At 39.3% G+C, this 16,995-nt stretch overlaps 1 protein-coding gene across 11 annotated transcripts in view; it reads right to left on the bottom strand.

Annotated features, from left to right (window-relative positions):
* Positions 1–16,995, bottom strand: part of tpcn2 (two pore segment channel 2) — a 140,879-nt gene that overhangs the window by 79,823 nt on the left and 44,061 nt on the right. For 10 of the 11 annotated variants that reach the window (XR_009714163.1, XM_061276391.1, XM_061276386.1 and 7 more), the window contains 6 exons: positions 16,773–16,889; positions 8,238–8,344; positions 7,434–7,506; positions 3,691–3,790; positions 3,525–3,590; positions 3,357–3,421 (listed from right to left, as the gene is read on the bottom strand). Coding sequence is in view for 10 of the 11 variants with exons in the window: in XM_061276391.1 (XP_061132375.1) it covers positions 3,357–3,421; positions 3,525–3,590; positions 3,691–3,790; positions 7,434–7,506; positions 8,238–8,344; positions 16,773–16,889 (528 nt within the window). In the remaining variant the exon portion in view is untranslated. The remainder of the gene's footprint in view (positions 1–3,356; positions 3,422–3,524; positions 3,591–3,690; positions 3,791–7,433; positions 7,507–8,237; positions 8,345–16,772; positions 16,890–16,995) is intronic. The other variant, XM_061276393.1, reaches the window with a different exon arrangement.

Here is a 16,995-nt window from a genome sequence, read left to right on the forward strand (position 1 = left end):
TTATATTATATTATATTATATTATATTATATTATATTATATTATATTACTCCGGAGTATAAATCACATTTTGGGGGGCAATTTATTAGACAAAATCCAACACCAAGAACAGACATGAACGAGCAACAACAGGCTTAACGATATGTTATGCTAACGTGGCAAACACAAACGAGGAGCTGAGAACGGGCCTGACGTAACATTCAGTTATTTAAAAATAACTATCACATAAATAACACGTTTATAAAACCATCTGTGTCACTCCAATTCATTAAATCCATCGATCGTCCTTTGTCAACAATGCCGTGTGCCGCGCCACAGTTCAAATTATTCCACAGGCCCATACAATGATATATAAATTATATTTTAAATAACTATCACATAAACAACAATATTACCAAACCATTTGTGTCCCTCCAAATCATTAAATCCATCGATCAAATTTCTCATCCTTTATGTCATCCTAGTGACAGAGGACATGTCCAGAGGATATGGCGCTTTAAAGTGTTAATTACTTTATTTGATTTTTCCTCTCTATTTTTCATGTTTTGAATATGTTCAAGATAAAGGTATCAAAGCATGTGAAGTGATCAACTATACTAAAAATAATATGTGAAGTGGTCAACTATACTTGTAAGTAAGTGATCTGTTAATGATCAAGTAAAAATTTGTGAAAGAAAACATATATAAGTCGCTCCTGAGTATAAGTCGCCCCCCCCACCCAAACTATGAAAAAAAACGCGACTTATAGTCCGGAAATTACGGTATATTATATTATATTATATTATATTATATTATATTATATCAGTGCTTCTCAATTATTTTCTGTTACGCCCCCCCCTAGCAAGAAGAAAACTATTCGCGCCCCCCCTTCCCCACCGTGACTATCCTAACTTGTCTTGTAAGTCGTAAAATGTTGCACTGTCGCAAACGTCACAGAAGTAACAATGAGAGCGCCACTGCCCCCTGCTGTGAAGATTCGCAATTACACTTTATTCTAGTACTGCCAAAAAAAAAGCCTGTTCCCCAGAGTCACACGCGCCCCCCCAGATATAGCACCGCGCCCCCCAAGGGGGGCGCGCCCCACTATTTGAGAAGCACTGTATTATATTATATTATATTATATTATATTATATTATATTATATTATATTATATTATATTTATTATATTATATTATATTATATTATATTATATTATATTATATTATATTATATTATATTATATTATATTATATTATATTATATTATATTATATTATATTATATTATATACATCTTTTGTCTGTAACAGAGAAGACTTAAAGTGCATCAATTTGTCCGAAACATTTTTTAAAAAAAATCACATCTTTATTTAAACTGTAAACACTGGATCTAGGTACATTCTTTGACCATTTGATATTTAAAAATATAATTAAATGAAATCAATAAATAATAATGAATCAAATTCATCAGCAACATTAACTCAGAGCACAATATGACAAACAATTTGACCAACAAAACAAAAATAAAAAATTGATTGTGCTGGGTTTTTTTTCTCACTGAGCAATTTGGTATGCCACTTTATATAATGCTAAAAGTGCTCACTGGTTTACTGAAGTAGCACTCACAAAGCGGAACGATTGTTGGCAATATTTAGCATGTTTTCGCTGAAAAAACTCAAGCGGCTTATCAGCGTGATAGAGGTGTAATGTCTTTAAGTGCCGCCTTAATTTATTTGGCTTCATGCTGTCCGCTGCCAACATTTTTAGACACAGTAAACATACCGGTCTTTCCTCGTCACCGTAGTAACAGTGAAGCCAAGCGCTACATACGCTTTGTCATATTTCCTTGTCTTGGCTTTCGGGTGACTTACGTTTGTCTCATTATCTGCGTCCCTCTCCGCCTTTCTTTTCATCCCTGACAAATATTTTTTCAGTGTGTTGCTGAAGAGTTTGTTCGTTGAACTTTTACATCTCCTGCTCTGTGCTGTGTGCTCTTGTTTGGTGCAAAAATACCGTAACTCCATGTGCGCCCCACTATTTGAGAAAGACTGCTTTAATCCAAGTCTAGCACAAATCATGACCATCCCAAACCATCCTGTGCAACCTTCACAAGTCCCGTGGCAATGGGCGTGTGGCGAATCAGCAGGTGCGGATACATTGGGAGCGGACAGTCACAGACCTACACACAGGCGGCTCAGGACATGTGGTCGCTCTCTACACCGGTAGAGTGGAGTTCGGCAGCCCCTTGGGTGTTTGAGCATCCCTTTTATAGGATTCAGTCTAGGGGCTAGAAAAGGTGCCCTAAACCCAGATGATGTCACCGACAAGTCCTACAAAGAACTGGATGCCCTCATTGCAGCAGTCTCACAATCAGAGAAGCTATTGATTCTCTGGGACGCCAGAGTGGGGACAGACCATCAGAGCTGGGAAGGAATCTTTGGGAAGCATGGCATCGGCAAATGCACCAGCAATGGTTTATGCCCAGCATCTACACCCTCTTACAGACAACACAGGTCAGATGGGCTGAACATGTCATGAGGATGCCTGACTGCTGAAACAGCTGTTATACAGCAAATTGTGCCAGGGCAAACGGACAGTGGGAGGACAGAAGAAACGCTTTAAAGACAGCCTGAAAGCTTACCTCAGAGACCTCAGCATCGACGCCAATAGCTGGGAGATGCATGCTCTGGACGGCCCAAGCTGGCAATGCAGGCTCACGACTGGAGCTCGTGCAGCCGAAACTCGAAAGAGAAAATGTGCTGAACGCAAGGCCCGAACTGCCGCCATTACAACAACTACACCCACCCACCTGTGTTCCACATGTGGGCGAGATAATGTATTTACTGATTCCAGTTAATTCTCTGGTGATCCAAACTACTATTAAAATAAAAGAATGAAAAACTACCACTTTTGCCAACTCAATGTTTGCAAAATTCTACTTTTTTGTACAGTGGAGGGAAAGAAGGAATGTATTGTAGTTAGCATGTTGGCATGACTCTTGACAACATTTTCGATTTCTAACTCTGAACATTTGAATAATTCATTGCCCATCCCTGACTTACTCCATGGAATGTCTGACTGCACCAGATCTTGGACAGCGGTTCGCTCGAAGTGTTTTTGCAATATTTTCCAAAAACAAAGCATATCAGTTCGAACATTAAATATTTTGTCTTGGCAGTGAATTAAATTGAATATGGGTTGGATATGATTTGCAAATTATTAGATTCTGGTTTTAATTATAGATTAAAAATTCTCCCAACTTCACCTGAATTGGAGCTACGGGTCATATAAACTGGGCAACTTTGAGGATTGTGAGGGCCTCAAATATTCCATTCTGTCCTTTCGGGAGAAGTAGATCATACAGTGTAAGTGCGACTTACTAGCAAATATCCTCTGAACTGGTTGTAGATAATGGCTGTCAGTAAATTCATCAAGCAATATGTTCCTGGAAGGAAACAGATAATTAGACATTACATGAGGAAACACAAATTTTGTTTCAAGAAACAGGTAAATATTGAACTGAAATAGACAATGACAATACATCTTACCAATAACACTGAAGGAGACAAAGAAAATGGCATATCCCCTGTTTAGGGAGTAAGCAGGAATCATCACTGCACAAAATCAGAATATTTGTAATTAATAAAAAATAAATATGGCAACTCACTAACTAAAAACAGTAATGCGTGAAGAGGACAGTGTTGACTGAAATACCATCTGGGTTGTTTGCTGTAGTGAGCAGCACTAGCAGCGAAGTAAGTGAAGTAGAAAGGTTTCGAAAATACAGTTTCCACTCTTCATTCTTAAGTGGATCCTGAACCAAAGAAGGAGAGCGTTAATAACAAAATGAGGCATTTATTGTGTATCATGAGCATATGTGAAAGGTGTTCCATGAAGGGAAAGAGCTCAAAAGGCTGACAGAGCTCTACATTGCCCAAGGAACCCCAACCCTGAAACTCATTACCCATTTAGAGGTCAGACTAGGAAATTCTCAGATTTTTTTTTCTCTTGATTTCCTGGTTATTAGGGATATAAATAAGAAAAAAATACATGGCAATTATGCGTTTGGGTGCAAAATATGCCATGTCCATGTGAGACGCAAAGTTTGATCTCTGCTTACTAACCCAACTCAATAAACAAACTTTGATTAGTATTCTGTAAAAATATGCCCAACACCACAAAGACAGACAGCAAAGGCTTAGTAAAGGCACGGTTGCTGTGGCTAAATGCATGGAGGGTAAACTAAGGAATTGTTCACAAGACTGGAATCTTTAATTGAGGCTGTGAGCGCACAACTGCTGCAGCTGGAAAAGAGGGTTGTGGTAGTTGAGCAGCATATAGCTACGACAAAGGTTGTATTAGGTTCCTGAAGTAAGCGAGAGATGCGTTGGCCTTTGTTAAAAAGCTACTACCAAAGGTGGTAACTGAATTCCGGCTAACAGAATCTGACGTTAGGATTTGTTGGGCACACAGAGAGTTAATGCCTACCGTAAATTCCGGACTATTAGCCGCACCGGACTATAAACCGCACCAGCTAACATTGGGGGATATTTTAGTTTTTTTTTTATATAAGCCGCACCGGACTATAAGCCGCACGTGCACACGCGTTCTTTTACAAAGAAAGACCGTTCACAGAAAGCCTTTTTAAAGTTTTAATAACATACTTTAACATGTCTTTCTAAACATTGCCTGTGACACAGCAGTAGTACCGCAGCAACACGGAAGTGTGCACGCGAGTTATTAACAAAGAAAGACTGGACACAGAAAGCTTTTTTAAAGTTTTAATAACATACCTTAACATTTCTTTCCAACGCGAGTTATTAACAAAGAAAGACTGGACACAGAAAGCTTTTTTAAAGTTTTAATAACATACATTAACATTTCTTTCCAAACACTGCCCGTGCCGCGGCAGTAATACCGCAGCAACACGGAAGTAACACAAGACTAATAGGGCTGGATTTAAAACATACCCGGTAAAAGTCACTGAGACGCGGCGGTAACACAGCAGCAACACGGTAGTACAGCACCAACAGGGCTCGTTAAAAAACATAACCAGTAAAAGTAAAAAAAAGAGCTTCATCGTCTTCATCTTCCTCCTGTGCAATGGCGAAGCCTTCCTCCTCAGCGTCCGATTGGAATAGCGTTAGATATCCTTCGCCTCACTCAGTCTCTCTTTCGTCGTCGCTTTTATGCATTTCTTCGAGTGTAATGAGGGTCTGTTCATGGTAATTTTATTCATGCACGAAGCGCTAAATTACATTAAACTAGCGAGCGACACGTATAGCTCCAGTGTAGACGGGACCACGAAATAAAGAAAAGGGTGACACAACCGTCTTGACAAACTAGCACGTCTTCTTCGGCGCATTATCTCTTCTTCGTCTGTCTGGCTCTTGCTTCCTGCTAGAGCGCCCCGGAGGCCGTAAAAATCCACAAATACGCCGCGCCGCCATTTAAGCTCTATTTCCCTATTTGACAGCCAAATCGATTGCTTTTAACTTAAAAGCTGCATCAAATGCATTTCTTCGTGTGTTTTCCATGAGGGTGTGTGCAAGATGCGCGAAATGTTCAAAACACAAACTAGCACGTCTTCTTCGGCGCATTATTTCTTCTTATTATTTCTTCTTCGTCTGTCTCGCTGACAAACAAAGAAGAAATAAGAAGAAGAAGAAGAAGAAGAAGAAGAAGAAGCAAGAGCGACTTGCTTCCTGCGAGAGCGCCCCCTGGAGGCCGTAAAAATCCATAAATACCCCGCGCCGCCATTTAAGCCTCGGGGTTCAAAGTAACCTTCTGAATAAAATGCATTAAAGGTTCACGTTCATTACAACTTGTTTTTGATGAGCAAAATGTCGAAAGAATTTAATTTAAATTCTGATTGATTGGGTTTTCATACAATGCAGATGGTCCAAACAGCGTCCTTGCTTTGTGTAATCTCTGAGTCACATGGCAGAATGAGAGAAAGGGTTTAGAGACCTTTGACGCAGGTCACTTAGCGTGCATTCCTACTAAAGCTCATAATAGTCACAGGGGTGTAACGATACACATCGATTAATCGCTCTACGATTTGTTGGCATCAATGCTAAACGTAAACATCAATCTATATCGCCCGTTTTTGACCTCGGACATTAGACGCGACTTTATTTTGAAATCCAGTTCATTGTTGCTTGCTTCCTCTTTCCGGGAGCGGCGTGTTGTGTTGTGAGCAGAGCAGGCACGTGAAAGGGGAGACGACAACTACGCGGCTCCTGGGCTGATGCCATGGCTAGTGTCCAAGAAGACGAGGAAATTCGCTCGCCTTTAGGCTTCAAGTCATTCGTTTGGAAGCACTTTGTAATTTCCTAAATAAAGAGTTTGCAGTACCTTGTTGATTTTGCGTATGAATTGTTATAAATCAGGATATTGTTCTATGTCGATCGTAGAGCACTATATCATGATGTATCATGAATGAATCACAGCAGGCTTTAAGATATCCGCAAATATCGTATCGTGCGTCTTTGTATCGATATGATATCATATATGATATGGGTGAAACTGGTTGTTTGTTTCTAAATGTGCCCTGCGACTGGCTGGTGACCAGTTCAGGGTGTAATCTGCTTTTGACTCGATGTCACCTGGGACAGTCATGAATCAGTAAAACGAATAACTAATATAATGAATAAAAACTATGCAAAAGGTTCAGCAGAATTTGAAAGAAGTTTTAGTTTGTAGGCTCTTTCATGCAGCGCGTCATTTCCTTGAATGGACTTTTACACTACTTTATCACATTGTTTTGTATTACATTATGTAATTAACATTGCCTATTTAGCATCCACTGCAATCTGGTCGCACTGAAAGGGGCATCCTCCTATCTGCGGTCCCTTCTAATTTGTTTCCATCTTTGTTTATCCTTGCCCTCCTGGTGGTTAAGATCAAGGGATGTCTGAATTTATTTCACCTGTGATTAATAGCTATATAAATAAATTTGACTAAACTTTTAGGTGCCTCCACTTGTTCATTTGTGTATGTCAAAGTATGTATCTCTGTAAAGTGATACGATTTACAGGGGGTCCTCGGTTTACGACGTCGATGACCATGTCAGCACTTTCCACAATTAAGTTCAGGAGTTTATTTGGAGGACACAGCCATATTTGGTGTATAAAAAGCACACGCACCATAGATAATAGCAGCCCACCAAGCGTCGATGGCGCAGCCAGCCAAAATGATCAAACATGTCAGACACTCCGAGCCAATGGGTCCGGTGCCATTGACAATCAACAAATGTCCCCGCACACAAGGCGTGTGTGGCGACGAGGATTGGTGATAGGAAACGCCATTGGTGACTAACGTCTCGTGAGGCAGGTGTAAAGAAAAAATTGCAGGATTCCAACATTTCTATGGTGCTATGTCAATGGTTGGGGATTGTCACATAAGACAAGGGAGTGGTGTGATGAGTTTAGTGGAATATACTTACAATAACTCACCTCAGTTTTAGGAAACAACAACATGCCAATCATAGTAAACAGACAGAGATGAAGTGCCAACAGCAAAATGACACTGCAGAAAAAGGAAACTTGTTATAGTCATTAAAAAAACCTAAAGGTAAAGTCAAGTTTAAAACTTTCTTGAAATTATGTTCTATGTGCTCCCACCTGTCTAAAATAGCATTCTGATCAATATTGCATTTGTAGAATATGAAATTAGGGGACACTAAAGTGGGCTGAACATTGGCATGATTGGTCTACATGTAAAAACTATGTCAGCATTTAAATTTACGCCACTAATAAAAACAACCGTAGCGCGCCGCCGACCGTGCTGGTCGCATTATTGTGACTGAGCGGTCGCTAAAATTTAGAAAATATTTTTAAAGTCCTAATGGACTTTCCAAAATTTAAGTGGACCTCAGTGCACAGGGAACTTAATTTGGTCCGATCGCGGAACCACAGCGGGCCGGGCGCTCACTGTCGCATTGCTTTAGGAGCATCTTTGTGTTTTAGGATGGCTTTACTGCTCCCACTTGCTTCCTTTGGAGCCATGATTAGAGTTGATGCAATCCTCAGAGTAACCAGAACGTAATAACGAACGGAGTCAGTTGGCATGCAGGTCCTCTTGGCTCACCATGCGAGGGTCGACAACCGAATTCCGTCCGATATCCGAAGCAAAAAAATCTCTAATTTTTTGTTCGATTACCGATTTGTTCGATAACCGGGACGTTCGAAAACCGAGGCTGGTCATAAGCTTGGTTGCTAACAAAACTTGATGTCGTTTAATGTGAATAAAGTCAATACCTTGCAATCTCTGGCAGAGTTCTCCTGATGCACTTCAGTGTTTTTTTCATCAGGGATGAGTTTTGCAAGAGGAAGAATGGTCGACAAAATCTTCTGACTCTCATTTTCTGACCAATGATAGAAGAAATAAAATATTACTTAATATGTTGGTTTCTCTAATTCATATATCTTTATCTAAATAGCTTTTTCACCGGAGGATTTTGTTGTATTACTAAGTATCTTTTATTTTTCAGTCTGTAAAATAGATTTTTCTTTGACAAAAATAAAAATTCAAACGTTTTTTGACAGACCTCTACACTATACAAAGTATAGAATAATTCAGTGTTCTAACTACATTACAGTGGAACCAAACAAATTCATGGTTCGGCATTTGCAAAATATATATTCCAGCATTATTTTATATACTACTATTATTGTATTGTCATTTAAATTATTATTGTTCTATCAATTCTTGTGGCATATAGTTTGAGGCATAACAAATAACTTCTCTTCACTTGGATGGCAAAAGAAACAACCTGTGTATTCATCTGTTGCCATTCATACAACAGAATACGTCATGGTTCTAGGCCATGCCAAACTAATCGTTTAATCCGACCCGCCAACCCTGAATAGATTGTATTATTACAGGGATGATAATTTTCCACGGAGCCCTGGATTTCCGTGTTTTTTTCCGTCGGAAGTATCATTTTTGTGAATCGTGTAAATCCGTTGGGAATTTTTTTTTTTATATATATGTATATGACGGGGAGCGGCCGGCCAGCTGGCCGGGCAACGTTAGCCTCGGCGACTCGCGAGCATTCCCCTGCCGTGACGGCATCTTTATGTTTTGTATATTCTCTGTCAAGATATGATCAGCTATGGAGGTCGCGGCGCTAAGAACATTAAAGTAGCACATCGAAACAAAAAAACTCAAAGCTACGTTTTTACTTTTACAAGCATGTGGGTTTAGAAAGTAACATGATGTTACATGTAAGCTAATGTTAGGCTACTGTTATGATATCATTAAAGAACAAATCTTCAATGACATATGGAAAGCTTTTCTCTGACTGTGAGCCTTTTTTAGGTGATCTTTTTTAGCTCTCCATCTCCGTACATTGCACTCTGTGACACCATATTTCACAGCCGCTTGGCAATTGTTTGAAGACTCTGCCTCATTTATCACTATCATCTTGAAGTTTGCGTCATATTTTCTCCTCAGCTGCCGGTTAACCTGGCCGATCTTCGACGCACTAGATTGTCGCTACGTTTCTCCATTTTCTCTTATCACTTCTTTTATTTTCTTGTCTTTTCTTTCTTACTGGTATTTTTTATTTTTCTTCTTCGTGCTACCGCTATATTTATTTATTCTGTTTTTCTTTGTGCTTCCGCTATTTTTAGCATTTATTTTATTTTTCTTCGTGACGGGTTCGCTTTGGCCTGGGGAGTCAAGTTCAGCATTCACTTTGAAGGTATCTGCGCCCTCTAGCGTTGTGAATGTCTAGGGCCCGAATCTAAAACGACCCCCACTTTTTCAGTCTTATTTCAATGCAGAAAACATCGTCTTATATTCGGGCCAAAACGGTAAATCAAAAGTAAATATTACTTAATATAAAATATTTTTCACATGTCCTGAGTGTGTTAGTCAAAGTAAAAAAAAAAGTCAAAGTCTGCTTTATTGGCAATTTCTTAACATGCCAAGACACACAAAGAAATCGAAATTACGTTCCCATTATCCCACGGTGACAAGACATAGTACACAACATACATACAAGTAAACAACACAAAAAATAAAAACAAGAAAGCACAAACAATGAATAAATAAGAGTGATGAATAAATAATAAATAAACAAATAACCTAATAAATAAGAGGAGCAAAAATGGAGCAAGTGTGCATACAGCAGACAGTCAGAATATAGCGCAAACTGTCGGATAAACACTCATTCAACGAACAAAACACCGTTCGGGCTGGACAGAGAGAGGTCACTGCGTGTGCGCGCGCTGCCATCTTGAACATTTAGTCACCTAAATGTTGAACAGAGGCTGTGATTTACCAAAGTCAAATTCCTTGTTTGGCACGCTCAAACATGGCGAATAAAAACTCTTGAATCTTGAATATTACGAAGTGGCCATGTTAATACTGTTGTTATGAACATGTAGACGTGACAAACTATTACTTTCTGAAAGATATTGTATATGACAAGAGCAAAATTCTCTTGTTTTAAGTTTTAATAATAACAGACAACTTTACATTACTTATAACTCCTGTTTAAAATGTTCATGAGGCAAAAATAATTTTAAACTCATGTAAATTGAAGGTATTTCACACAGTGTGTTCAATGTTATCTGACACTTCAGATATGAATGAAAGGCAGAATTTGTGTTTTTTGTTCACATCTGCCTGAGTGGCTTATATTTGGTTATTCTGTCATTTAAAAAATAAAGAAAACTGGGCCAATGAATATTGTTTTATAACAGTGTGTACTTGCATGAAATTCTTGTAGTTAAAAAATGTCCGAAAAAACTATTGGCCCCAGGGTCCCTTCACTTTATCAAATCTGGCCCTCCTTGCAAAACATTTGGACACCCCTGGTCTAGGGAAAAAGCTGTCCTTGAGTCTATGCGGGTTTTGTGAGCTCTGTAGCGTCGACCTGCGAGCAATAGTTCGAAAATATGGTGTCCGGGGTGTGTTGAGTCCGTGGCAATGTTAGTTGCTCTGCTGAGGTTGTGGGAGGTTCCAATGTCTTCCTGGGAGAGGGCAGGCAGTGAATTTCTGAGCAGCATTAATCACTCTGCATCATTGCTCTCATGTTACCAATGGTGCACCCACCATACCACACTGGAATGTAGTATGGAAGAATGCTATTAATGGTTGTTTAGTAAAATGTCCCCGCTGGAATGGGTGTTGGGCTTTCTTCACCACCACCATACCGTTGACAGTCCAGGAGGTCCATCGGAGATGTGCACGCCCAGGAGATTGAATAAGTGACCCTTTCGATGCAGGTCCCATTGATGATCGGTGGGGATGTGTTTTTACTGTGTTTGTGGAAGTCTAGGATAAGTTCTTCAGTATAAATCAATTTCTTTTGAACAAACCTCACAATGAAAACAGTACATTGTCAAAAATAAAGAAAACCCAAAATGCACTATTCCAAATGCACATCAGCGTTTCAAAACATGTTATAGGTTGTAAAAAAATGGAAATGGTGATTTGTTGAATTATAGCATTAAGAGATCACATTCATTGAATCATCAGCTCGTTCAATCAAAAACATCCTAACAGGCCAAGTTACATGTTAATATTGTGTTGTTAACTAGGGGTGTAACGATTCATCGATACACATCGATTAATCGATATAATGCTTTACGATTTATTGGCATCGATGCTAAACGTAAACATCGATTTATATCGCCGTGTTTGACCTTTAGGCTTCAAGTCGTTCGTTTGGAAGCACTTTGGATTCCAAAGAAAAGATGGCTCAACAGACAAGACACGTGCAGTTTGTAAATCCTGCCATGCGGTGATCAAATATTCAGGGACCACAAATCTCGCCGCACATTTAAAGAAAAAACACGACATCAAAGTTCAGTGTTAAAATAAGCACTTTGTATACTACAATACTCTTGTAATTCCCTAAATAAAGAGTTTGCAGTACCTTGTTGATTTTGCGTATGAATTGTTATAAATCAGGATATTGTTCTATATTTTTTATTTTAAAAAAAAAATTGATCGTAGAGCACTATATCGTGATATATCGTGACTGAATCGCAGCAGGCTTTAAGATATCTGCAAATATCGTATCGTAGTTCTTTGTATCGATATGATATCGTATCGTGACAAAACCCGTGATTTACACCCCTATTGTTAACACAACTCTTTGATATTACCTTTACGATTCATGTATACATTGAAATTGTGAGTTTTTTTGAGAGTTTCTGCTTACATTCCTTTGCATGATGTCAAAATAGCCTCCCAGAGCTGCTGTTTGGATGTGAACTGCCTCCCACTAGTTTGCCTGATTATAAGATGCTTGAAAGACGATCGCTTCCGTTTTGCAAACTCCAATTGCCACTCACACTTCGTATCTGTTGCGTACTCACAGCCATCTCCTCTAAATTCGCTCCTTTGTTTTGCTCTACAGCACTCACGAAGAGCAATAGTTTGTTCAATTGTAAGCTACTTGAAAGTCGATTGTTTCCGTTTTGCCATTTTGTCTTGCTCTCGGACTTCTTCCTCCATTACTCCACAACTACACTCTCCGTTGTGCTCCCATTTGGGCTGGCCTTACAGTTTATGTCACCGCTCTATGTGTCAGCAAGAGCAACTCTGCCATTAAGTGGCCAGAGTTAACCACTACAATGCTTTATAGACTTTATAGGCTTCATAGACTTGATTTTAAGTGGAGATGTTCTTGAAGACCTCTGTCCAAGATTGATTTCATTTATTTCGAATAGCCTCTGTACAAACAGATAAATAACATAATAATAAATAATAATGATAAATAATGGTAAACATAAATAGGTATATTCGAAAACGTGAGAATGGTTCTGTCCCTCTATCTTTCAAATCTGCTACATTCACACCAACTCTTAAAAAACCTGGCTTAGACCCCAATATACTCAGTAACTTCCGTCCCATCTCCAACCTGCCATTTCTCTCAAATTCTTGAAAAAGTCGTTGCATCACAGATCACCACCCACCTCACTAATAATAATCTATATGAACAATTCCAGTCCAGTTTTTCGCCCTCGACATAGTACAGAAACAGCCCTTATTAAAATCACCAATGATCTCCTGATTGCAGCCGACTCTGGTCTCATATCCATACTCCTTCTTCTTGATTTAAGTGCAGCTTTTGACACCATCTCTCACTCCATCCTCCGAGGAAGACTAGCCTCTATTGGACTGGTTGACACACCCCTGCACTGGTTTCACTCTTATCTCTCCCGACTTTCTCAATTTATCCAGTTAAAATCATTCACATGTCACCCCTCCCCCGCGTCCTCTGGTGTTCCCCAGGGTTCTGTTCTTGGTCCCCTCCTATTTTTCATTTATCTCCTCCTACTTGGTCCGATTTTCCGTAAATATAACATTAATTTTCACTGTTACGCGGACGACACCCAGCTCTACGTCTCTTCAAAACCCCCTTCCAGGTTTTCACCTCCTCCTTCAGTGTGTGCCTTCAAGAAATTAAATCCTGGTTCACCTCAAACGTCCTTAAACTAAACAGTGACAAAACTGAGGTAGTCCTCATAGGTTCCAAAGCTTCTCTCGACAAACAACCCTGTTTTACACTCACCATTGACACCTCCTCAGTTTCCCCTTCCCCTCAGGCAAAGAGCCTGGGTGTCGTCCTCGATAGGACGCTATCATTCAGCACCCACATAAACAACACTATCCGTTCTGCCTATTTTCACCTCCGTAACATTAATCGCCTCCGTTCATTACTCTCCCCACACAGTGCTGCTATCCTAGTCCACTCTCTTGTCACCTCTCATCTGGATTATTGTAACTCCATCCTTGTCGGTCTCCCTCACAAACTCCTCCTTAAATTGCAACTGGTCCAGAATGCTACTGCTCGCATTGTCACCGGAACCCCTGTCTACCATCATATCACTCCCGTTCTATACCAACTTTACTGGATACCCATAAAACAGCGCATTGATTATAAAATCCTCAACACATTCGAGGCTATCCATAACCTCACCCCTCCATACCTGTCAGACCTCTTTCACGTACACATTCCGACCCAGTCTCTCAGGTCTGCCTCCAGTATCACCCTCACTGTCCCCCCATTTCATCTGTCAACTATGGGGGCCAGAGCCTTCGGTTGCGCTGCCCCTTGCCTCTGGAATTCCCTCCCCCCGGACATCAGAAACATTGACTCCATTCATTTCATATCCCACCTGTTTAGGCAGGCATTTGTCTAATTTTATTACTCTGCTGCAGATGTTCTTTGTTTTTAGACTCTCTTTTTTTTCTTTTAATTGTGCCTGCTATTTTATGTATGTTCGGCGACCTTGAGTGCCTTACAAATAAAATGTATCATTATTATTTTACTATTAAGAAGTAAAACTTATTAAATCCCACCCCCTTTATATGAATTATTTACTATGAAAATAAGTCCAGTGCCCGCTGTGCAACAACGTAGGCTGTGTTCGAGAAGCCATTTATAAGAAACAGAAAGAATAAAGAAAAAAAAAAGATCTTAATAATTTGACTGTTGACCATTAACAATAATCCGAACAATCACAATTGAGGAAGAATGGAAAGAGTCGGCACGTTTCACAATTACAGGGAAGATTTAAGGTCACCTCCCAAAAAAGATGATTTGATTTAATGATGTTTTATTATTTAATGTCTTTTGCATGCTAAATAATGTTTTAGATTGTTCCTTAGCAAGAAGTCACCAAGTCCCCTCCTTGAAAGCCTTTATCCAGTAACTTAATTTGAACTGCAAAACATCCCAAATATAATTTCAATATGTTACTTATTCACGTTGAACACCCGCTTTCAAAAAGGAAAAAAGATGCCAGGATATTTTCTTAAATTCACAATTAGTTGATGACAAATATTTTGCAGGACATTGATGTGTATAAATAGTTTGCTGTCAGTCGAAATCACGACATACTTCCGCTGTACACATATAGCATTACTCATTCTTTTAAATTCTAAATTAGTGCTCACAATGTAAACAAAATATAAAAACTAAGCCGTTTTTAAGAATGGAGAGCGGATGTATTCCTGGTTCCTCAAGCGCTCACAAGGTAAACAAAATATAAAAACTAAGGCATTTTTAAGAATGGATGTCTCATGGTTTTTTAACGTTGGCAGCATCTTATCTGACTGGTTGGCACTCGCTATTTCGGAAAGTATAATTGCATCTACTACGCCATTATCGCTCACTGTTAAGTGACGGCGCTGTAGCAGATTTGTAATTTTAAACATCGCTACTTGCCTAGACGCATCAGCTGTTTGCCTACCATTCACTGTAACCTGTAAAGATTACAACGTAAACAATTTAGACAAAGATTGCTCGTATGCCAACCAAATATTGTCAAAAATAACTAGTGTGTATGTGTGTGGGATGGGGAACTTAATCCACCCAAATTGGGTTCTGTCCCCTTTAGGTAGTCACCCATTGTCTAATTAGTTTTATGGATGACAAGATCTATAAAAAGAACAAAGTAGAAAAAATGGTGTGACTATCTGATTCATTTGAAAAATTAGCCATTCACTTCTAATAAACACATAAATATCCAATAAATATTGGGCTGATTATATTTGATTAGCAGTGCCGCCGGTAGTGAACAGTTGAGATAATTCTGGATTGTTTAACATTAGAGAAGGTTCACTGAAAATATTGATAATTTTAGCTTTGAATAAACTTGTACTGAATTTCATTTCCAGATAGTACTGGTTCTTCGCCAATGAGAATATGGTCAACATCTGAAACCCATGGTTCTGGAATGTTTGATCTGCAAGAAAAATGACCATTTCATTTCAGCCAAGGGAAAACGAGTGAATTTCATTAAAGCCTTTTGTGACTTCTGAAGCAGCCTTGATATGGATGACACTGCACTGAGGAAAAAAATATATGGTAAATAAACTGGATGAACAGGACTTCAAATGTGTGAGTGGAGCCAGGAACAGTGTGTTTCGAAGCAAGAGCACTTTAACAGAGTACAGTTTGCCGCCAACTACCGTAATTTTCTGACTATAAGTCGCGTTTTTTTCATAGTTTGGGTGGGGGGGCGACTTATACTCAGGAGCGACTTATATATATATATATATATATATATATATATATATATATATATATATATATATATATATATATATATATATATATATACATATATATACGTTTTTTTTCACTTTTTTGGGCATTTTATGGCTGGTGCGACTTATACTCCGGTGCGACTTATAGTCCGAAAATTACGGTACAAATGCTTTAGGTTGTACACACTAAGGGGCAAACTATCAAGCTGCTATTTATTGTCTTGCTCTAGAACAGTGGTTCTTAACCTTGTTGGGGGTACCGAACCCCACCAGTTTCATATGCGCATTCACCAAACCCCTCTTAAGTGAAAAATAAAATAATTATTTTCAAATTCAAGACAGATGTTTTTTTACTGGTGCACAAAATGAGCCGTGCATGAACATCACCTTGTTCAAACAACATAACCAACACAATGCATGAACTCACAACAAATTACATACCTACAAATCAGTATGACTTCTGCTGTTGCCTTTGCAAGACGAGTTCAGATATGCGTCATCATGAATTTACACGATAAATCAGGGGTGTTCGGACCTCGGCGGTGGAGGCTCTGCCGAACCCCTGAGACCGACTCACCGAACCCCTTGGGTTCGATCGAACCCAGGTTAAGAACCACTGCTATAGAGCAAAAAATATGTTCACCATTACCAGAACGGCATGGGTGGAATAACCATGAAAACCAGCTCTCTATCCATTGTGATCTTGCCCCGAGAAAGGTGCTCAAGCTCATTAGCAGTAAATGCAAAACAGGAAGTATGAAGAAACTCGTTCTCACCTCATCACAGACCATGCTGATTGACAACACCCAGTCAATGATGGAGACGGAAGTGACAATGGTATAGCTCATCAGCCATTTGTTCTTTCTAAACTCATCCCAGCCAATTAAGTAGCTCTGAGAGTGAACCAAAAAAAGAGAAGCATGATTATACTTACAGTGGTACCTCTAATTACGAACGCATATACTTACAAACGTTTTGAGATACGAAATGAGCCTTGCG

Source organism: Syngnathus typhle, linkage group LG4 (assembly GCF_033458585.1).
Source record: "Syngnathus typhle isolate RoL2023-S1 ecotype Sweden linkage group LG4, RoL_Styp_1.0, whole genome shotgun sequence".
Classification (NCBI taxonomy): domain Eukaryota; kingdom Metazoa; phylum Chordata; class Actinopteri; order Syngnathiformes; family Syngnathidae; genus Syngnathus; species Syngnathus typhle.